Here is a 23,718-nt window from a genome sequence, read left to right on the forward strand (position 1 = left end):
AAATTAAGGTTTCCTTAAAGTTTCTTTTGTCTCTCTCCTGTTGCTTTACTGCTGAACTTTCCAGGAGCTTTCTCCAGGCTTTCTCACATCCATCTGTGTGCCTGTCCATAGAGCACAGATCTGTCAGATTTATCAGTTTGTTTGGTTTTATCCAATTTTATCAGATTTATCCAGATTTATCAGTTAAGTGTAAGCCTTTGCCACCTTATCAGCCAAAGTTGCAAAGAAGTCCTTATTATAGCCCCTTCATGGGTTTCTGTCCAGAGTGGGGAGACAGACTGTGAGAAGATGCAGGTGGATGGAGATGGCAGAAGGTACTGCAGAGTCTGTTTTAATTCCAGCTCAGGGCCTTGTCCTGTCTATTAGATGTCCCTTAATGAATGTCCTGCAGCATTTGAACACAGGGGAGAAAAAATGCTCCATAATTTCTTTAATGTAAGGCAGTGTCAGGGTGCAGCTTGCCAGATTTTTCTCTTTAGGTTTGAGTCATGCTTTGGGTTAACAGCCCAATTAGTTGCCAGTGGCCGGTGCATCCATACCCAGGAGCACCTTTGTGTAGCCCTGGGTCTGCCAGAGCTGGGCAGACCCTCAGGTCCCACCCTCAGGCCAGTGAGCTCTGAACCTCGTTGTGAGCCAGTTCTGCAGGGGCACTTGGAGATAATTTTGGTCTGAATCTTTAAATCTGAACGTAAGTCTTGATTTTCAGTCCTGCCCCTGTCTTTGCTGGTTCCCTCATGTGGGCTGTGTTGCTGTTTGCAGACGATGGGAAGCTGTCACTGGAGGAGTTCCAGGCCTTTTTTTCAGATGGGACACTCAACGAAGAAGAACTCGAGAAGCTCTTTCACACCATTGACTCAGACAACACTAAGTAAGTCCCTCATGCTGATGCTCTCCCATCTCCCAGTGCCTCTGGGCAGTGGGGTGGGGGTACAGCAGCACTGCTTCTCCAGGGAGCTGAGCCCTGCACAGGCTGCAGGGCTGCAACTTGCTTTGCAAAACTTTGCACAGTCTCCATTTCTGCTTGGTTTGTGTCTCATTGTGGCAGCCTCCATGACTCCTTTTGTCTTCGTGGTTTGTTTTTTAGGCCATTTTCTTTAGTGCAACCTGATCCTTAACAGCATCTGAAATTATGCTTAGTTTTACCCACGGGGGCATTTAAATGTCTCTTGAACTTTTTCACTTTATCTAAAAGCTTTGCTGTGCTATAAAAGGCAATGGTGTGAATCTCTCTAAGCATAGTCCTATCCAGCTAATTTATTATTTGTGGTCTTGTCTCTGTGATGTCTCTGTATCTCCTGCACTTGGACCCTGCCTGCTTCACCTCCTGTCCAAACTGTGCCCTGGGAAGCAGGGATCACTTCAGCACTTGGTAGAAGTGACCCTCTCTTGGAGGCAGGCTCAGCCCAACCCTGCAGCCCCTGCTGTGGGTGCTTTGTCTCTGCTCTGCTCCCACAGCCCGGGGTGGCTGCTCTGCCCACACAGACCCTGGGCAGGGCAGGAGGGGCTGCACCAGGAGCACCCTGCCCTGTCAGCATCACAGCCACAGCAGCAGCAGGGAGAACAGGGGCAGAGGAGGCTCTAGGGGTGCTTTGGTGTGACATGGCACCAAAGCTGAAGCCAAGGGTGGCACCTCCCTGCCCTCACTCCCTCCATCAGGAGTTTGTGGCTGTGCTGAGCTTTCAAATCCTGCTGACAGACTGAGCTGGGGTTGGCAGCTGAGGTTCCCTCCCCTCTACCTGCCTTTGCCTTTGGTGGGGTCTGAGGTGTTTTTGAGCCCTGTGCAAGTGTTTGCAGAGAGCAGCATAGCATCTTGCTGTTCTTGGCTGGAAGGAAAAGAAATGAGCTGAACCTCCTTCCAAGTTAAATCCTTGCATGAATTGGCACTTGCTTATTGATTTGGAAAGCATAGACACCTACAGCAAATTCATCAGGTTGGGGAAGGAAAATATGCCTTGTTTTTTATGTGCAAGAGCTCTCTCATTCTCCAGAAAACCTACTTCAGAGCAGGGCTTCCTTCTGAAAAAGTGTTTTTCATTGTGAAACGAGTGGTTTGCTTGACTGCAGCCTTGTCTCCAGTGCAGTCCTTCAGGTCATGTGTGTGCTCTTCACCCTGCTCTGCCTCCTGTTCCCTGCACAGTGACTGGGGGGTCTGGGGGAGCTGGGCAGGACAGGAGCTGCCTCCAGCATGCCCAGGTGCTGGGGTGGCAGTTCTGAGTGCTGCTGCCACTGAGCAAGGAGGAGTGGAGAGCAGCTTTGGGGTTTCCATTTTACAGGGGAACATAGGAACAATATTAACTTTATCTTTCCCAGAGGCTGTTGGAATTACAGTAATTTGCTATTTGATAGAAGTTTGTTTAGTTTTAAGGCTGGTTTTTGGTATTCCATTTTGTCTCTCTGTTTTTCTCATAGTGGCCATCATGTTTGTTTAGTGTGCAAACCAAAGTTTGCTATTGAGATTACATTACAGCTAGAGTAGAAAATGATGAAAATTATGTTCCTGCTTATTATTAGTAATTGCTGTTACCAGCCAATTACAAACTGTTGATTCAATTTCCTGGGGTATTTTTAGAAGCAGCAAACTGCCTTGCTGGAGTGGATAAAATGAATGTCTGTACCAGTTTCATAGCTTGGATTAGCTGGGGAGAGAGTGGAAAAAAGCTGGGCAGTGGAGTGGGAAAATGAGGTGGGTCAGGGGTGGAGGAGCAGCTGTGCTGCTGTGGAGCTGTGACTGGAGCAGTGGGTGCTTCTGTCCTGGGCAGCCCAGGCCCCAGGGAAACAACCAGTTGGCAGCAAGGTGCAGTTTGGGAGGATGCTGAACTGAAAAAAACATTCCAAAATAACCCAGGGGCATTAATGAGTTCCTTCCTTTCTCCTTGACTGCCTGGGAAGTGTCTGTGGGAGGTTAATGGTGTGGTGAGCATGAGTTCCAAACATCCACGCTGGGGTTTTTACCAGGTGTCTTCGTGCAGGAACTGTGCTGTGAGTCCCATCATTACCAGTTGTTTCATCTGGCAGTAGGAGCATCCTAAATGTGTCATGTGTTCCTCTTGGGTGTTTTGGCAAAATGATATTCACAAACCTGCTGTTCCTTACAAACAATGACCAAGCAGCATTTTTCTCTCCATTGCTCACACCGTCTGCCCTCCTTCCCTCCTCCCAGCTGAAGCAGGAGGCAAAACCAAGATGTTGCTGGGTGATTTTTCACTGTTGGTTTTAGCTGTTGTTTCAGGAGGTTTCAACAGTGCTTTATGGGGAGCTGCCTGAAGATTACTGGGGAGGGAATGATATGTTACTATTAATAACAACACTGCTGTGCACAAATAATGTGCAATATCTGTGCATAAGGATGTATGGCCACACATAATTAAATATATACATTTGGTTTAGTGGCAGAATGGGGCTATAAAACATTAGATTAATGTTTACCTGGGAAATCCTGTTATATTTGCAGAGTTATCTACAACTCTTCTTATTTTTTCCTAACAAGATGTATCAATTTTAAAAGGAAAAAGTCATGGCAAATGTAAAGTCAAACAAGTTTTATGTTCATGAATGAAGAGGTGAAGCTCATTAAGATGTTACCATGAGCCTGGACAAAGCTTGCTTTGTCAGACCCACAGCTCCCACCCTCTGCCAGCTCCCTGGGCTGGCACTCACACTCTGCATGCCCTGGGAAGGAAGAAGCACCTCTGAGCCCCTGGGAAAGCAGGGAGAGGTCGGACGTGGTGGTTGACTGAACAAATGTATTCCTTGCAGGGGATTTTGAAAATCCCTTTTCTGTCTTGTACATTTTTCAGAGCTGCAGAGCACAGCCCTGTGGGGAGGGATCTGCTCACTGGAGCAGGGCTGCTGCCAGGAGCTGCACAGCTCCATTCAGGGGGAGCCAAGGCCGTGGCACCAGCATTCTGCTGCTCTGCCTTTGTTACCTCTCCTCAGGCTCACAGCTCTTCCTTTCGTGGCTCTATTCTCCCCTTGTCCCCTCTCTAAATGAGCTCTTCTCTCCACTGGCAAACACCAGCAAAGGCTGGAATGTGCATGGAGGACAATTAACAGAAGTGGAATCTCTTCTCAGAAGCCTTCACAGTTTCCCCAGACTGTCACTGTTGCCAGAGGATTGTGCCAATGGAGAACTGAAGCTGTTCAGGTTCTCCAGGCTGTTCTGCACTTGGCAGTGCCACCTCCCATCCCTTCAGCCACTGCCTAGGGGGGGTGTGGTCACCTGCCTTGGGGATGCTGAACGACATCCTTTTGGGAACATGAATCCACCTTCCTCCTCTGCACCCTCAGCTGCTCAGATGCCACAGGGAGCTGTATTATAAATCACTAATTTGGGATCACTTTAGGGAGATGTAGTGGGATATGGTCAGGGCAGCTACCAACCTGTTCAGCTCCAGAGCTGGGGGGACAGGGCTGTGCAGGGCCACCCCAGGAGCAGGTAATGATGCTGATGAGCTTCTCTGCTTGCACTAATTAGTCCCACTGTGAAGCAGAGCAGGTCAGCCCCGAGAGCACCGTGCTGCTGCCAGCAGCACCTTCAGCTCCTGCATGCTGAGACCTGCAAAGCCAGCGAGGACAGGGGGGAGCTTTGTGCTGCCCCTGCTTTACCAACATCATCTGGGCACTTGCTGGGCCAGAAGCTCTCAAAATGGGTCTGATAGCTTCCATCTATGAATTTTGATTCTCTGTGACTTTAAATGCATTGATACCCAGAGAATAAAGTTGATTTACACAAACACTGTGCCCATGGCTATGAAGCTGAATGCTCTACAACAGCTAACAGCAGCCAAGGAGTGGGAGGAGATGCTGGCAAGGTGCTGCTGGTGTAGTTGGGGTCCAGACTGATGCTGTTCCCTGTGAGAGGAGCTAAAATGCCTTGGTAGCAGCCTTGCAGCTCTCTGAGCTCTGAAAACTCCTGGTTTGGTGTTGCATAAAAGCAGTGTGACAGTTTGACAGGGTCAGAGGCAAAGGTAAAGGAGCTCGAAATCTGTTCCCGAATATTAAGCAAGGAGCAGCTGAGTGCAGGCTAAAGCTACACCCCCTGCTTCCACCTGGGCAGAAATGGAGCTGCACATCAGCACAGGTGAGGATGAGGTTCCCCACACCCTCCTTCCAGCACACAGTCCTGCTCCAGACCTGAACACCTCCAGTACCTTTGGTGATGCAGCCTGCTGTCCTGCTGTCCTGCTGTCCTGCTGCTGGAAAAGGTCCATTGTTACTGCTTTGTTTGGATGCCACAGTCACTCCAGGCACATCCTCTGAGATGCTTTGCCTTCCCACAACCCACATCAGGTCTGGTGTCCTTTGGTGTGAGAAGATTCCATCTGATGGTCCACTGTGGCCAGAGACACTTCTGGAGCAATGCTCTGCTGCCCATTCTTTTCTCCAGGTTCCTGCAGCCCAGTCCTCTCCAGGTTGAACAGAAAGTGCTTTCACTTCTTGGGCAAGGAACAATGATGATTATGATTGAGTATTTTTTTCCTGTTTTTTTCTCCCCCTCCCTAATCTTGGCTATTTGCATTGCAAACCTGATTCAGTGGAGTGCCAGATTTGTCTGGGAGCTGAATCCTGCACTGTGGAGATGGCTGTGCCCATTGAAACCAACCTCATTTCTGAATATCAAATGTTCTCAATTAGCTCTCTGGGAAACAAACTACGGGTTGTTTAATCAGCTGAGGTTTTGATTAACTGATTCAAGAGACAGTTCTTGTCTCTTCTGAAAGGGACAAAATGATTGCACAAAAATTACATGTCTGGCTCTAATTTCTGGCTCTCAAGAGCATGGGCATTTGGTGGATTTTGTTTATATGGAAGATGTTTTTTAGTCCTAGCTTATTCTTCTCTGTACCAACGTGTCACTTAAACTGTACTGTGCTCTACTTTTCATTTAAGTGAAGAAATACTTGGTTCCAATGCTGGTGCTGTGCTGATAGAGCTACAAAACCTCTCAGCCTCACCAAAGAAAAGGGGCTTAAAAAACAAATCACTCGCTGGGAAGGTCATTGGGAGAAACACAAAGCTGAAAAACTGCAGAGAATCTTGTTTGAACTAACATTTGAGAACATTTTTCTGTTTCTAATCCTATTTCCCAGGTGTTTTGCCGGGCAGGCTCTCTGCAGGATCCCTGGGGAGAGCTGTTTAATCTGACAGCCAGAGATTGGGCTGGGAGCAGCAGGCTGGGGTTTGCTGCAGAGGGCGAGGACCAGGGAGGGTTTATCTGTGCAAATGGAGGGAAGAAGGATCACATCACATCAGAGTTTTCTGCCTGGCACTGCAGCTCAGCACCTTCTTTTGACACTGCAGGGCCATTCTGTATTAGAAGTTTTCCAGGGAATGGAAAGATACCAAAATCTTGCATTAAAACCGTAAAAGTGACTGAGATCTTTCATTCTAATCAGCCACTTGTGTTTGAGTCATGTAGGCATTCAAAGAGACTGGAAACTTTGCTTTCAAATCCAGTCTTAGAAAATTATCCCTGTGTTTTTTTCTCAGTAAACCTGCACAGGGCACCAGCACCAAACAGCAGAGGTGTCCAGCTGCTGCTTGGGAGGCAGAGCAAGCTCTCTGCCTTGGGACTGGATTTAACAGGAGATTTTCTAATATCATTTTCCAATGGCAGGAGAAGAGAATACAGGAGAAACAAAGATATTGAGGAAAATACAGCAACAGAGTCCAGGGATTTCTTACTTCACTGTTCTTTTACTAGTTCCCTGCCAGTTGTGTTAGATATCCAAACATACACATTTGATGCTCTGATTTCTTCCTCTCCTACATATAACCTTGGTGTTAAACAAGATACCTGCAAAATCTAAAAGAAGGAGAAGGCTGATTTAATTTTACTTCATGCTCTCAATATCTTGCCATTTGCTTCTGGCAATTAGCAAACCATTCAGCTGAGCTCCAAGCAATTACTTTACCCCTGTCTTTTTGCAGTTCAATATTACAGAGATTACAAACAGAAATCAGATTAGCCCAGGCTTCCATGTCAAGTAGAAACAGGCAAAATGTTAAATATTCACTCGTCAAAAAAGGCTGTTCCTTACTGTTGACAGTTTGTGCATAAAAACCTGAGAGATCATCTGCTTTCCAAAAAAGGAAAGAGTATTTATTTGCTTTAATGGTTTCCTTTGAAAATTGAGCTAAAAGAAATAATGAGGGGTTAAAAATTACTTCTTTTGATGGATATGAGAGGGCCAAGGAGTGGAGGGAAGTGTGTGAAAAAGCAGCTGAAGTATAGTTTTGCTGCAAGGCAGAGTTATTGTGCCACTGGCCTTCTTTTGTGAAAGTGAAAAATCACAGCATCCCTTGGCTTTCCTGCCCCAGGGAGGAGCAGGACCCCAGCAGCACCGTGGGGAAAGGGCCTCAGTCCCTTATGGAAGTGGCTCTTCCCTGGGTCACTCAGCCCTGCAGGCTCCAGCACGGACACTCTGAAATCCAGGCAGATTTCCAGTCCCTGTTGTGCCTGCTTAAATCTTGTCCACCTTTATAACTCCTTTATCACTGCATTCACATGCCTGTCGTGGTCTGTCCCTGTTGTGGTGGGCACTGACAAGCAGCACAGCTTTGGGAGTGCCCGTGGGCTCCCTGCAGTGGTGTTTGGTACCCCCGGGTTCCCTGCAGGGATATTTGGTGCCCACGGGTTCCCTGCAGGGATATTTGGTACCCCCGGGTTCCCTGCAGGGGTATTTGGTACCCCCGAGTTCCCTGCAGGGTGTTTGGTGCCCCTGTGCTCCCTACAGGGGTGTTTGGTGCCCCTGTGCTCCCTGCAGGGGTATTTGGTGCCCCCGGGTTCCCTGCAGGGGTATTTGGTGCCCCTGTGCTCCCTGCAGGGGTGTTTGGTGCCCCTGTGCTCCCTGCAGGGGTATTTGGTACCCCCGGGTTCCCTGCAGGGGTATTTGGTACCCCCGGGTTCCCTGCAGGGGTGTTTGGTGCCCCTGTGTTCCTGCAGTGGGGTGGGAGCCCTTCTGGACAACTTTCTGTTGCTTTGGTTTTTAAAGGACTTCAGCAAGCACTCCATGACAGGAAGGCTATGGCATGATTTTGGGAATGAGCATCATAGGCTGAAACCATTTTTTTCCTTCCTGTTATTTATTTTATATTTTTCTTCCAACGGGAAATCCCTGTTTTGCAAACTGCAGCTCTCCCAGTAACAGGGTTGACATTACCCAGCGGTCCAAACGCAAACAGCTGGTATTTAAAGCTGTCTGAGGCTGATCACTTGGAACAAGCCTGACAACAAAATAGATGTGCTGTTAACTGCTGTATTTACTGCTTGTGTAATGCACGGGGAGATGAAGAGCTGGGTTTACAGGTGGGCTGTGGTGCAGGATCCAGGCTGGCTCTGCGTGGGGCCAGGATGTCCAAATTAAATAATCCGTTATCTCAATGCACCACGATGATATCATCATCAAAAAATCACCCTGGGTGGGAAACCTGAGAGCAAAAGGGTGGCCTGTGGTGCCTCTGTGCTGGCCATGGCATGGCCAACCCAGCCTTCCAAGGCCTGTAGTCCCAGTTTTGGCTGGCACTGCCCAGGGATAAATCCAACCAGAGGGATATAACCCCGGGTATGCACACACTGGGCCCCAGTGTGAATGTAGTGATCATCAACTTAATAAACTTGGAAGTGCCGTTCCACCTAGCAGTTAAGTTGCTTGTAGGCTGTAATTAAACCTGCCTTCTGTTTTCTTTGATGCACTTGTGGGCAGAGTGACATTTTCAAGAACAAGTCATCCATCAAAAAAAAAAAAAAAGGAGGGTTTAGAGGCAATTTATGAGGAATTTGGCACTTGTAGAGACTTGAAAATGTTTCATACTGTATTAAATGTCTGTTTTACTTAAGGTGGCAACTGTGCTTAGGAACTGTTGGATTAAGGTTAGCAAATTAGTGTGCTGCATTGATATATTTTTCAGGATATTAACTGTGCTATAAACAGGCATTTTATTGTGTTGTCATCTTGTTCAGAGTTTTCTTGAGCTTTTCAAGAGATTTTTCACTTGTGAGTGAGTGGTGAGAGGTTCTGGCCAACTGTGTCAAAGCAGTGAGAGAAGACATTAATTAATTTTAATATGCTGTGAAGTGATTTTACAAGGTACAAGGAGAGATGCAAGAGGATCTCGCCTTAATACCCCAAATTTTCTTCTATGGGCATGAACAACTGCACCAGTGTTTGACATGCAGAGCCTGGGTGGCCCGGCTGGCCATGGCAGGGGGGTTGCAGAGGGCAGTGCTGTCCCAGCTCTGCCCTCAGGGCTCTCCTGCTGGGGATTTGGCTTCGTGGTCACCCCTTTGTGGACAGTTGCACCTTTGTGGTGCATTGGGGATGCTAATTTATGGCAGCAGTAGGGCAGGAGGGCAGAGCCCCACTGATGCTGAGCCCAGCCCATGTGCCATGCCCAGACTCAGCCCTGGAGATGTGGCAGAGCAGAGGGGGTGGCACCAACTGACAGCCTGAAATGCCACATTGCAGCTGCTGCTGAATGAACAAACAAATGGCTGGTGCTCTGCAGGTGCCAGTTTATTGCTCCTGCCTTTTTTTAAAGTGACATATATTTCTCTTAACTAGCAAGAGCTTAGAGTATGTTTTCCAACAACATCCAGAGCGTGGTTTCATTTTTATCCATATTCAGACACTTTTCTTGGTGCCCTTGATGATTGGAGCTGGGTGTTTTGTTCTGTCATATCTTCACCACATAGAAGATGTTATTTTGGTTGTCTTGAAACTACTGATGACAGAAAGCATCTGGTCTGTGTCGGGGATGGTTTGCAGCTTGGGACCTTCTGAGGATGGTGGAGAGGCAATTGGGGGCTTCACTGTGCTATTTCTGGCCCCTACCTCTGGCTGTATGTAGGAAACTGGGTTACAGGGAGGCTTGGGTTAGCTGTGACCCCGTGTTTCATAAGTGTGTGTGGCTGCAGAACACATCAGTATGCCAAGGGAGTGAGGAGCTGAACCAGCCTTGAAATACAGCAGCAGTCTTTGAAAATGAGAAACCAGCAAATAATGTGTTATGTTGTGATGGCCTTCATCTTTATGGTAAATATTGAGTCCCTGAAAGGAAACAAACAGAGTTGTGCTGCAAAAAGCAGTGTTCTGTCCTCCCCCCTGACAGGTGCCCTTGCTGGTTATCAGCCACACAAGCAAGAGCAGGAATGTTTCTGCCAGCACAGGCAAACCAAGCCCCAAGCTCATTGCTCCTCACCCCTCGTGCCCAGCTCGTGCCCACGCCTGGGGAGGGGAGGGGGATCCCTGGGGGCTGGCAGGGGTCACTGTGGGAGCCCCTGAGAAAGTGTGAGCTGTCATTGCTGAAGAGCTTTCCCTTTTTCAAAGCCAGGAAAATCCACGTCAAACCCCTTTCACTGAGGACTGTGATGAGTGTGAGAGCGTGGTGGAGGTAAAGGGGCTGTGCCAGGAGAGGTGGGGATGGATCCCATGGGAGAAGATCAGCAGAGATGGGGTCACAGGGGGCAGAGCTCCCTCCAGCTGCTGCATCCATACCTGTGCTGGGATGGTTTGGAGCTTCAGAGATTGTATTTAGCAAGTTTAATAGCCTTGTTGCATCATTTTAATGAGGTTTATTACTGCTACAAGAGAAATGCAACCGTATTGAGGGTCACTGGCTGGACAAGAGACATTTTCCTGTCGTGCCCCAATTCCTGCTCGTGTCCAGTGCTGTGGCAGCCCCTTTGTGCCCCACACTGCCAGGCAGGGCTTCTGCACTCCAGCAGCACACTGGTTGTGGAGCAAGTTGCTTTTTTGGACCTGTTGCTCTCCAAAGGGTGCCACCCACCTGGGGAATTCAACCTCACGAGGTACCAATTAGGAGTCAGGATTTAGTGCTAACCATGTTTTTTTTCCCCCTGCTTTTCCTTCGCAGTCAGAGCTGGAATAGGGTTTGTAACACAGACACCTTACTGAGGGGGCATGAAAGCTGCTCTGAGCTGAGCTCGGGCTCTGCCATGGTGGGGAGGATGCCAGTGGGCAGGTCTGCTTGTGGACCCTACACCCTGGGCTGCACAGTGGCCCTGAGGTGAGGGTGTGACTGTCCCAGGAGAGCCACCAGCCACGCCCAGGGGTCTGCCCAGGGCCTTCCCCAACAAGGAGGAGGAGAAGGGAGTAAAGGTCTTCTCCTGGTCTTCCCCATCGTGCCAGAAGGTCACCTAGAGGAGCATCTTTTGTGATGCTGAGAGGGATGTGGATGGCTGAGATGCTTTGGGCTGGCTTGGGCAGGGAGAGCTGGGACCTCCTGGTTTCTCTCTGTGCTCCTGTGGGCAGAACAATCCATCCTGTGCTCCTGTGGGCAGAACAATCCATCCTGTGCTCCCTGTTGGACTCTGCAGCAGCTTCACGTGCAGGGAGGGAACAGCCTTGAAGCAGGATGAGTAAAGGAGCGTGTTTTGCTCTGAGCCTGCCAGATTTACTGTGCTTGTTTGTGTTGAAGGTCAGTTCAGTTTACCTTGAAAAATCAGCATTTTCCAGATTACTGGCTTTTAATGAGGAGCCTGCTGCCCCAGTGCTCTGGAGCAAAGCACGAGCTGCAGAGCACACAGCTTTGGGCATCAGCACTTCAGTGAACGTGGGAGTCTGGTTTGGAAACTGGTTCTGGGCAGTGTCTGTGTTAGTGAGAATGCAGATGGCTCAGAAAGGCAAGGAGCTGCAGAGAAAGCCGTATGAAAATATTATTATTAAAATATTTTAAATATTGAAATATTAATATTTAAAATGAGCCTGAATACAGGTTTGCTGTGCAGCCCTGTTGCTGCTCACCTTCTGTCTTGCTGAGCAGTATGAGCCGTGGTTGTCACAGTGTGGAAAAGATGGAAAACTGTCCCTGTCTTGGTCATCATCTGCCTAAATCCCAAGGAAAGAGGTGCAAGGAGCAGGAAGGTGCTGAACCCTGCATTTAGGTGAGCAGAACATCCTTGAGGACGCCAGATTTCAGCCTTCAAACTGGGGAATGAAAATTCTGCCCATAGCAAGGGCAAGTAGGAGGAAAGAGACCATCTCCCAAAGTACATGGAATGTGTTACAACCCCCAGTCCCAAACCACAGGTGATGAGACTCTGTAATACAAAATCCATATGTGAAACTTCATAAAAAATCCTTCTTGTCTTCCTTTTGCTTCTCTCTGTTTCTGGGCAGTTCTTTGTCCCTGTTTTTTCTTCTCTGTGGTAGCAGGGCTTTGGAGAAAACCTGATTTACTGCTGGGCTCTCAGAGGCCCGTGCTGAGCTCCCCAGGTGCTCAGTGATGGAGCACATGCCAAGGGAAGGACAAAGTTATTAGTTTTGCTTTGGAGAAGGCAGCATTTTCCTCCCTTTCAGGGTCCCCGTGGGAGCTGTTCTGTAGGTGCTTTAATCTAAATCATGGTGCTCCAGTGCTGGAAGTGTCCCAGTTAGGTGGTGATCCAAATGGACTCTGCAAAACCCTGCCTGTTTCACAGAACAGGGAATTTTGGAGAAGCCCCTGTCTGGAGTGAGTGGTGAACCTTTTTCAGCTCATGCCAACGGGCTCTCCTCCATTCCCTCTGGGAATTCAGACAGGTGGTACTTTCTGCCCTGCTGGAAAGAGCAGAGCTAAATGACCTGCTGGGTTTTTTCAGACTCACTGCTCTCTCTGTTTGTTGAACAGTGAGCAGGGCAGCTGTGCCTGCACCAGTACGAGCACCTTTGATTTCCCCCTGCTGAAGGACACCACGAAATACACTTTAAATCTGTGTCGTGCAGGAAGCAGGGACATTTGGCAAGAGAGAAAACCATCCTTCAAAGTAAGAAGGCAGGCACCAGAGCCCCGACTGCCAGCTTGCCACAGCTCAGGAGATGGAAGCCAGAAGTGACATATGTTCTGAGTCCTCCTCTGCCTGTGTCGTTTGAAGCTGCAGTTGGCTCCACGTCCTTCTGGGCATGGACAGCCTTCACATATGCTTTCTGCTGTTCCTTTGCATGTGGCACTTCAGGTTTTGGAAGTCCATTTTTAAGTCATACCATAAGAGTGTTTTGGGCTTTTTTTTAAGCAAGTGGGCAGGGGAAGGGGAGGTACTTGGGTAGGTCTTGGGAAGAATTTACTGGGGTTCTCCAGAAGGGTTCAATGATGGGCTTGGAAAGTTACTTAATTCTTTAGAATTGAAGTTATTCAGCTCCTGGCCATCATCCAGTATTTGGTATTTTGCTTGCTCTGCCTGGAATAATTTCTCTCGCTCTGGGGCTTGTGTAAAAATGTTTAATTGAGTTCAGAAACTAATGATCAAAAGTGACCATCTGTGACCCCTTAGCAGGCATCTGGGTGCACATTTTGCACTTCTGAGGTGTTAAGATAACACAGCACTGTTGCTGCTGGGACTAGAAGCCATATCATCAAATGTAATAATATTTTCCAGCTGCACTTGTTGTTTTTTAGTCTTTCCTAAATGAAAATGAGTTTTGCAGGTGGCTAATGCTAGAGGATAATTTGTTTCCGTGCTCGTTTGAAGCCTTGCAGCAAACCCAAAGCTGTGAATAGAAGATGGAAATAAAAGTAGAACGTGATTTCAGAAAAAAAAAGCCCTCCATTTTCTGTGCTGGTGAAGTGACTAAGCCGTGGGGCTGCTGATGCAAACCTTTCATCTGCCCAAGGAAAAGGGTGATTATCTTCAGCTGAAGCCGTGGGGCATTGAGCAGCTTTTGAGCAGCACATCCAGGCAGATATTTGCATGAGAAGTGTGAAGATGAGACTCTGATGTATTTGCAACTTCTGAATTGCCATCGTGGTTCTGATTGAGCTGCCTGTTGGGAGAGCCTGGGACACCTTTCCCTTGGCTGGGCTGGAACCCAGGAAGGGAATTTCACACTCTGCTCCTCCCTGTTATCTCCCCCATTCTGAGATAACTTCTCCTCTCCATGGCTGGAGCCTGGAGAAGTGTGTTAATGACAGCAAGTCAGAGGCCATCAGCCTTGCCTTGGGGAGGCAGGAGGTGCTGGGAAAGAGAGGGAGAGAGATGCTGGATGGCAGATTCACAGCTGTGTTTGTTGGAAGGGTCCTCTGCAGGTCAGCAGCAGCACTGGGCCAGGACATCCCTGGCTTTGCCATGCTGAGAGCTCCTGGGATGCTCTCTGGGTGACCCCTCCCTGTGCTGGGCTGGCCTTGCTTGTTGAGAGGTAACACAAATAATAGGGGGGGAAATTTCCAGAAATACCTTTTTTTTTCCCTGCTGGAAAACACTGATTTGCTCAAACCAAGTGTTGGGCTGGTCTGGATCAGTGTGGCTGGAGCTTCTGAGCCAGGACCTGGAGGTAACTGGGTACCATCACCCCCCGGGTCTGGCTCTGGGATGTTCACCTTGAGCCCCTGATCCTTGGGCTGTTGGACACCCTGCTGCAGCCTGTCCTCTGTCTGGCAGTGCCTGCTCCCTGCCACCAAGTGTCAAAGGGGGCATCTTGTTTCAAGACAGGCAGGCAGGGAGGGAAAAAATCTTCTAAAAGAAAAGCAGCAAAAAGTCAGTACAGGAAAACTCTGATGAAAGCCCATCCACTGGATAATCTGCAATCAGGGACAGGGCATGGAAAGATGTGACTTCCCAGGGATCCTCATTAGCTCAGGTGTCATCAAACTGCAATTTATTGCTGGGTGGGGCTTTGGGGGGAGAAACGTCTTTGTCTCTGGAGCGCACAGAGGCACAGCCATGGCTCTGAGCAGCCTCTTCCTCTCACTAATCACGCAGCAGTAATTACTCTCTGGGCAAGTTCCCCTAATTAAGCCCACGGAGGAGATGCTCTCACAGCAGGGTCGTTGCTCTTTAAACTCCCACATGCACAGGAGGAGTGTCACACTTTGAGGTCTTTTCTTAATCTTTGAAATAGTTGGATATGAACCAGAAGGAAAACTATTTCCCTATTGCCAATATGTTTATCTGGTCAAACTGTCACATTGTGAGTGATAAACAGTCCTTTTTGTGGCCAAAGCAGTTCATGGCTTGGGCTCTGACTTCTCAGAAGGGTTGAAATCTGAGCTCTTGTTTTTGCCTGGTACCTCTATTGGAGCAAATAGGTCTCAAATGGCAGATGGAGGATCTTCAAAGTGCCTTGGAAAATAACCTCAAAGGGTGCACATCCCTGGTAAGACTGGGAGTGCCAGGTTGTGCTGCTACAGCCTCAGTGGCTGGAAAACAGAGAAAAGGCCTGAAACCAAAACAACTTCGATTTTCTTGGGGTTTTTTCTCATTTGAAAGAAAGACTTTTGTTTTAGAAAGAGGTCAGATAGATGTGGCCTTTACTATGCAGAAAAAAATATATAGCACAGAAATCTTTAATGATTTCTTCATTTAAACTTGAACATTATGATATTCTGCTTAGTTGGATCATGGCTTCAATAAGCTCTTGAATTAGTCACACTATCAATGTAATTACAGTTAAAATTGAAAGCTAATTCACAGCCAAGTGTTATTCTGGCTGAAAGATTTTTTTAATTTTTTTTTTTTTCTGAGAACACGAAAACAACTTGTTGCCGTTTTTCTTTTTAGCTTGTTATGGCATACAGGAATGTTGAATATTTGGCAGCTGAAAAAAAATCAGTAACTAATTCTCACCTAAATGTTTTCATGCTGAGAAGTCCTGTGATACGTGGCTGCTCCAAAAACAGGTTCTGAAGGGCAGCTCTGGGATGAAAGGCTGGGGATGACAAAGGTGCCACCTCCCATTTCACGGGGCTTGAAACCCAGATTCTGACTATTTACATGATAAAATCCTCCTGGCATAGCCCGTGGTGGGGGTTAGTTAGTGAAGCATTAAACCACTAGATCAGCTCATAACTGGTGCTGTAGCTGGGCACTGCCCATGCCCTGCACTGCCTGGTCAGAGGTGCAGCTCCCACAGTGGGCAGGAACAGCCCCAGAAACACAAAGGGGGCTGTGGCTGTGCCAGCAATGTTCCCAGCAGGCACACTCCTTGGGGTGGAAACATCCTGCTCAAGTACCCACTGATTTCTCCTGACAAATTTTCATCTGAACATTATCATATTTTTTTATTGTCAGCTTGTGACTTCAGTAATTTCTTTCATCTTATTCTTAATGAAAGATGGCTTAAAATTAAAAACAACTTCTCAGACAAGCTAACATTCAAGCACAATTCAGTTAAATAGGATGACAAGATGTGAGGAAATAAAAGACCATTCTTGGCAGCAGCAGATCAATTATTACAATGCAAAACCATGTGGAATACAATAATAGATGTTTTTCCTCAGGAACGTGCCCTAGCTGCAAACCCATAACCACTTCAGCAGGTGTTTATAAACACTGTCTTCTGAAAAATATTACTGAAGCACTTTATGGACAGTGCTGATGTGCAAATGACTCCCATGGCTGTGCCTGAGAGCTGCAGGTGAATTCCCAGGGCCTGCCCTGGAGAGAACTTTGATGAACCCACAGCCGTGGGGCTCAGGCTGGCACGGGGCTGTGCCAGCTGGGAAAGGGGTTCCCCTGGGTTTGCTCTGCCTGGGCACTGCTGAGGCTCTGTGCTGCCAGGGCACTGGGGCTGCCAGAGCTCCTGGGTCAGGGCTGGGCTCTGCTGGTGGGTTTGTGTCTGCATGGTCAGTGGGTCTGGGCATGAGAACACCAAGCCAGGGAAACAGAGCTCACAGCACCCCCAGGGGGTTCTGTAGGATTCAGTGAAGTATTGGCAGGGTTTGAGAAAGATGATAAATCTTGAAGAGAATGAAGATAAAGTCGTGCAAAAGCTGCCTTTGCAGAGAGAGGCACGTGCTGCCCACCCAGCTCTTGTCTGCCAGCAGCAGCCACGTGTCCTGCACCTCTCTGAGGCAAGAGGTGACTTCTTTACACATGACCAACACCACTCACCAAAAGGCTGTGTTCCAGGAATGTGCTTTTGCAGCAGCAGACAGGTCAGTGGCACCTTTCTGGCAGGCAGCATCTCCCAGGGCCTGATGCTGGTGTTTGCCTTGATTTGGGGATCAAGGCAGGGCTGCAGGAGATGCTGTCAATGAAAGTGCTATTGAAAATTTCTCCTTCCCTAATCCACTTATGTTGACAGGTTAGACAGAGCAGGGATGAGTTTAGTTAAAGAAATAACTTTTCCAGGACATAAATGGATTGATAAAATATAATTCTGTTAAGAGATCATTCTGGTGCTTGAATGGCACTAACAATTGTGTGGGAATCAGAGGCACAAAGAGATTAGCAGCAATCTTTATTTCCCAAGCAGGTCGTCTGTTGAGATGTTGTTATGTAAACTAAATGTTCGTGTGTTAGGAAGTAATGGTGCAGTTTTGTCTGCAGGGAGTCCTGGGCAGGAGCTGCTTTGCAGGGGAAGAAACAGGAGAATTGATCCATCTAGAAAAGTAAATTTTGCAGATTTTTTTACTGACTGAATGGGCACATTTGGCACATTCCTGTGCCAAATGCCAGCACATCAAGTGCCTCACCAGGGTGTTGCCAGGGTGGATGTTTGGGAGGAGGTCAGAGCAGTTCATGTCAGGTGTGCTGGGTCCCCCTCAGGCACAGGTTCCCTCTGGGCAGGGGGAGGATGCACAAGGACCCATCTGCCCCTCAGGGAATATCCAAAATAACGTGTGAACCAGTTCCAGCTGCACAGATGCTGAAGGTGCAGTGGGGGGTGGATGCCCTGAGTGGCACCAGCCCTTCCTTCTGCACAGTTTGTCCACACTGGTGGCTGGGCAATGCCCAGAGGGTGGGTGACATTACAGGTGGGTATCTGGGGTTAAGCCTGCAGGAATCCTAAATGTAGCCATCATCTGTCCTTTACATTAAAATTCTCTTTCTTTCTCTCTCTTTTTTTCCTGCTTCCTCCCCTGCCTTGTTCTCCCCCTCTGCCAGCAATGTGGACACCAAGGAGCTGTGTGGTGAGTGTGGCCCTTTTTTTGGGGTGAAAGCAATCCTTGCTGCATGTGGGGCTCTGAAGGATGCATGAAACCCAGCACAAAGTGCTGTAGCAGCTGAGGACAGGGGGGATCTCAGCCCTCCTGCTGCTTTGCCCCTTATGCCACAGGAAAATTGGCAAAATTTTTCTTCATCTTCTTGCAGCACAAATGGGGTCAGAGCTGATCAAAGTGCTTGGCTCCCATTCAGGAACAAGCTGGAGTTTAATTTCTGGAGGTGTCATGGCTCCCAGCTCTGCTCTGCAGCTCAATAAACCCTCATCCCTCTGCAGTACCCATAACATGTTTGTCCTTAGGCCAGCCTCCGTGTTTCCAGCAGGCTGCCTGAGGTGTACACCTCTCCTACTGCACCTCCCACTGCTCACCAGAATTAAAGGCTGAAAAGAAAATCTCTGATAATGTTTTGTCCCACACCTTGGCCAGAAAGGGAGAATTTCCTGCCGGGATTCCTGAAGGGCTTTGCCTCAGTGGGAGATGTCTCGTGCTGCTCACTCGGGTGTGTTTTTTTGTGGATGCTTGGTATTGGAAATGTTTCCTGCACCCCAGCTTTTGGGGAAGAGATGAGGAGGCAGAGGTGTGTGGCCTTGCAGAGGGCTCATCCATCTCTGCTGCTCCTCTCCTGTGCCAGGATCAGAAGAAGACATAAAGCCCCCTCAGCAGGTGTTCACCGCTGACCTTCACTGCTTTGCCACCAGTTAAAGCCTCCAGAGGGAGCTGGGAGGGGGTTGTGCAGCCAGAGAGGTGGTTGCTGTGTGCCTGTGCACCTGTCCTGATACTTGAAAGACCTGTCCATTGATGGTGGTCTGTGGGTCTGCCTGCAACAGGACACTGCCCGGGGTTTCTCTGCTCCTGGAGTGCTTAACTCCTGCCCACACCTTTCTGAGCATCCAGGCCTGCAGCAAAAGCAGCAACATTTCCCCTTTCTGCTGGTTATCCCCGCTTTGATATGCAAGAAACGAAGACTTCCATAAAATCCTTTTGGTTTGCTGATGATATGATGGGCTTGTTCCCATCACTCCACTGTTATTGTGTTAGGGCTCCCTGCCAGCTGACCAAGAAATCAAAACCCCACAGCTTGTACCATCAACTTTGCCAGGAAATCCAGGGGTAATAACGGCATTGCTTGACCCCACACTGCTTTCTCCATCACTCTGATAAAATCAGAAAATTACATGGCTGTCACCCATCTGCTGCCTCTCCCAGGGGTGGAGCTGCTGGGAGAGGAGGGAGATAAACCCATCACCTCCTGTGGCAAGCTGGGAAAGCTGGAGGAAGGATCGATCAGCACAAGCTCCTGCCTGCATCTGTTATCTGCTGAGTTCCTGCCCTTGCCTGCAAATTCTTGTTTGCTTGTTCTCTTCCAAGTATTAATTTAAACATAAAACCTCATTTTGGCTAAATGGGAACTGTGGTGTCTCTCTGGAAATGGATTGTGTATTATAAGATGTTGGGAGCATCTTAAAAGGGATTTCTTGAGCCCTGCAGCTTATGTGATAACTTTGATATGGCTGTTAATCCATATCAGGCAGCATCTTAAAAAGTTCTGGGTTTTTTTCCTGCCAAGGAATGTAACAATCACCAGCAGCTTGATTGACTTAAAGGTGGTTGTATAGCTCTTCACTGGCAGAGGAGCTCCCAGCCATAGCTAGGAGCTCTTAATGAGCCCAGAAAATGTGAGTACAGGAGCCAAATTGTACCTGCCACTTCTAATTCCATCAGTGCACAGTCATGCAATGGTGCAAACTGTCCTGAGAACTGAGTGTGCTCCACGAGCAGGGGGTGCACATCAACCTCTTACAGACTATCAGGGTGATGGCATCTCCTGGGGGCAGCTGTGGGGCACCCACCCCTCCCACACCAGTCTGGGGTGGCAGTGATGCTCTTCCTCTGAACATTGACTTTTGCCTCTGCAGCCCTGAGCAAGGACCTTGTAGGACTGGAAGAGCTGATCTCAGGTGTTCACATGAATTAACGAGGCTAAAGCAGCTTTAACTTTGTTAAAGCCCACACTGTTCTGCTCCCAGGTGCTCCTTGCTCAGGCTCAAGGGCTGTGCTCTGCCCACAGCAGCTCATTTCTCCTGAAATGTGTGAGTCCAGCTTTTTATTTCAGGATTTACAAAAAGTCTTCACCTTTCAGATCTGCTCAGGTTTTCTTTCCCAAATGAAGTCAGAAGAACAACACAAATAAACACCCTGCAATGAGAATAAGCTGTTTGGCTCATCGTGGAACAGCAAACAGCTGCTGTCAGTCATGCTGTGACATTCCTCTTTCTGCCAAAATCCTCTTCCCTTTGGATATGTTCTCAGGCTGTAAATAGCTATAGGCACTTCTAATTAAGCCAAGAGAACCTAATTAGTGGAGTTGTTTCCTGAAGTTTCTGTCTTGCTGCACTCCACAGAGATGTCACCTCAGTGTGAAGCTTCGTGTCTCAGTGCTGAGGAGCAGCACTGGTGGCTTTTGAGGAACAGCTTTCAGCTCTACTCTGTGTCAGTCACCCAGAAACAGGGAAACTTTGGGTCTGTGCTGCAAACTCCCTGCACATCTGGCTGTCCTGCTCCTCTGCTGCTGTTCCCATCACAAACATGAATTCCAGGACGTGGGAATTCCAGCACAGAACTGTGTTCACGTGTGTCAGGGAGCCATCAGCCCGGGACACACCAGTGGTGACTGTGTTCTGTGTCAGTGAGGGGCAGCTGGGACTGTGCCAGGCCCCTGCTGGGGTGGGGGTGCAGCCTGGGGTGATCTCCACTCCTGCAGAGGAACGAGGGTGGCACAGAGGGAGGGTGGGCTCCCTCTCCATGGAGAACGTGTGCTTTGGGGCCAGCCTGCAGCTCTCCTCCTCTTCTCTTTTCACTTTTCTCTTTTTTCTCTTTTCTCTTTTCTCTTTTCTCTTTTCTCTTTTCTCTTTTCTCTTTTCTCTTTTCTCTTCTCTTCTCTTCTCTTCTCTTCTCTTCTCTTCTCTTCTCTTCTCTTCTCTTCTCTTCTCTTCTCTTCTCTTCTCTTCTCTTCTCTTCTCTTCTCTTCTCTTCTCTTCTCTTCTCTTCTCTTCTCTTCTCTTCTCTTCTCTTCTCTTCTCTCTTCTCTCTTCTTCTTCTTCTCTTCTTCCTCTGGAGGCACATTTTACTCTCAGAAGCTTGTTCAGCCTCTGGTCATTGGCTGAGGTGCAAATGTGACAGGAATGTAGGGAAAGATGTGAGACCAGACTCAGCTCATGTAAATTGGGTTTAACTTGAGAGGAATTTGGATACTTTGGGTGGTAAAGAATGTCAAGGGAGTGGAAAGAGGATTTCTTTTGAGACTTCTCCCTCTATGCCTGCAACAGGAGGGGAGAGACCAGATACAATGAAATGCAGAAGTGTCATGAGTTATTTTCAGTGGGGGCTACTGGGCCTTGCACCTCCTTTGTGCAATGGTCCCAAACTTCTTGGGAATCACACCACTTCCCATCCCTGCAGGACAAGTTGTGACTTTGACTCGGTGTTTAGAGTATAAAAATGTCCATGAAACCATCCTCTCACATTTACCTTACCACCAATAAACAGACATTGCTGTCATGCAGCCTTGAAGGATTAAATTTCCTCAGCATGTTCCTGTCATGTCCCTCTTGGTTTTCCCAGACTATTTTGCTGACCACATGGGAGACTATGAAGATGTTTTGGCCTCTCTGGAGATGCTGAACCTCTCCATCCTGAAGGCAATGGACTACACCAAGAGGGTGAGTGCCCTTTGCTGCACCTTGTGTTCCACAGGCCTGGAGAGAATGGTGTCAGAGCTGTGTGATCAGAGCACAGAAACCTCCAGATCCTCATCTTCCTCAGCAGTGCTGCCTCCTCATCCTCCTCAGCAGTGCTGCCTCCTCCTGCTCCACAGGCAACATGGCCCAAGGGTCTCTTGGGTGGGATTTTGGATGCACAGGGTCTTGTTAGTGCCACTGGGAGGGCTTTTGGAAACTTCATTTTGTAGAGCTGCCATTAAATCCCATTTCCATGCTAGAAGGCATCCTGCATTCCAGAAATCCAGTTTCCATGCTGGAAGGCATCCTGCATTCCAGAAATCCAGTTTCCATGCTAGAAGGCATCCTGCATTCCAGAAATCCTGTTTCCATGCTGGAAGGCATCCTGCATTCCAGAAATCCAGTCCCTCATGTGCAGCTGCCGTGCTGGAAACAAGGGGGCTGTGTTTGACAGAGCACAGGGGAATCATGCAAGCACCAAACCTAAGACATAGTGTCCTGTTTTATATATGCAAAATAGCCCCAAGTTCTTAAAAAATCCACCACATACCTTAATGATAGTGTTAATAATGGACTAATAGAGACAATGACACTGGTCAAGACACATATTGAAGTTTATTTATGAATACCTAGAAAATCTGAGCTGAGGTACCACATGAATATCCCTGCTGAGAGTTGCACCACCCATTTGTTGTCTTACCAGGATGAGAGAAGTGTTTATAGACTTATAATTTCTTGGAAATCATTTTCCTTCCATACCACTGAATAATGTAACTGGGCTATGCTGGTGATATTTATTACCTCAGAGTAATCAATCCCTTCTCCCACTTCTACCTTCAGCCATATTTGCCTTGTTCTTTTGTGCCACAGTGAGTGAAAAGTCGTGTCCCTCTTCACTCACAAGTGATGGGGTACACTGAGGACCAAGCCAAGGAGGGAGGTTTTGCTTTTTCCAAGCAGCCACAAGGACTTCCCAGTCCAACCACAACACTCCTGCAAGTAATCCAAATTGAAATCTCCCTTGCATTTATCTTTGAAGCTAGAGGAGAAACTCAAATTACTCCACATTAAAGGTGTGGTAATGATAAGAAGTTTTAGGAGTTAGAGTGGGAAACAGCAAATTTCTCTCCCATCTTACTGCTGAGTAAAGAGCCTGATTTTCCTGCTTGATCGAATTCCATCCCTTCTGATGTTTGTGAAGTGGAAAGTGAAGGCACGTATTTCACATGTTGATGTCTTGCCATAATAAATTAAAGGCAGAAGCCTTTGGCCCATCACTGATCTGCCTGAAGTGTTCATGAATTTTTTATCAACATTATGAAAGGATGAAAAAATTCAGGACAACAGTAATAGTTCATTTTTTTCTAATTAAGTTGCTGTGTCTGCTCGTGCCTCATTTATATTCATTATTAGCAAATTTTCAGACAGTCAGATTTGCCAACCATGTATTTTAAATAAATATTAACATGCTAATAGAGATCTCAGTAATTCACTCCACCTTGCTGTCCATGATGCCTTCCACCATTGCTTTTCAATGTGAGGTTAATATATATGACTAATTCTTCCCAATATTTTGCAAGAGGAACATGGCTTATTCCCTGTTCATAAATTAGGCATCTGAGCATGTGGGTATTACCTTGCATAAGACATCTGCAGTGGAAGCAGGATGGTTATTCATAATCTCAGTCCACTCATAAGAAGAGCATCTTTGTCCCTCCCTGATTCAGCAGGTTGTGGCAGGATTCTCCTGCCTTAATTGCAGCAGGTCGGGGGTATTCACCCAAACCTGAGCTGGTCACCTCCATCAGGAGCTGGTGGAGAGGACCAGGGAGAGCTGGAGTTCTGGAGGCATCTTCCTCCTGCCCCACTGAAGGATCACAACACCCTTAATCTCAAATGCAGACGCTTCCCAAGCCAGAGGAGGGAGTGCCAGCCCAGCATCCCCTCAGCACCCACACTCTATCAGCCCATGGGGCTGTTGCTCTTCACTGCCTGGCAGACTCTTGGCAAGAGAACAAGAGCAAGACTCCATCACAGAGAGGAGCTGGCAAAGAGGGATTTAATCAAAAACACTGCTCCTGCTGTGATTTTGTGAACAAAGTGG

General features: G+C 47.9%; 1 protein-coding gene across 1 annotated transcript; it reads left to right on the forward strand.

The window, feature by feature from the left end:
- The first annotated feature begins 288 nt into the window (after nt 1-288).
- Nucleotides 289-22,891, forward strand: LOC135408414 (N-terminal EF-hand calcium-binding protein 2-like). Its single transcript, XM_064643571.1, has 5 exons — nt 289-314; nt 707-868; nt 17,819-17,844; nt 21,499-21,596; nt 22,485-22,891. Exons 1-5 carry the CDS (start codon nt 289-291, stop codon nt 22,485-22,487), a joined length of 315 nt encoding a protein of 104 aa, XP_064499641.1. The 3' UTR covers nt 22,488-22,891.
- Nucleotides 22,892-23,718: the final 827 nt, after the last annotated feature.

The sequence above is a fragment of the Pseudopipra pipra genome, unplaced genomic scaffold, assembly GCF_036250125.1.
Source record: "Pseudopipra pipra isolate bDixPip1 unplaced genomic scaffold, bDixPip1.hap1 HAP1_SCAFFOLD_444, whole genome shotgun sequence".
NCBI classification, from domain to species: domain Eukaryota; kingdom Metazoa; phylum Chordata; class Aves; order Passeriformes; family Pipridae; genus Pseudopipra; species Pseudopipra pipra.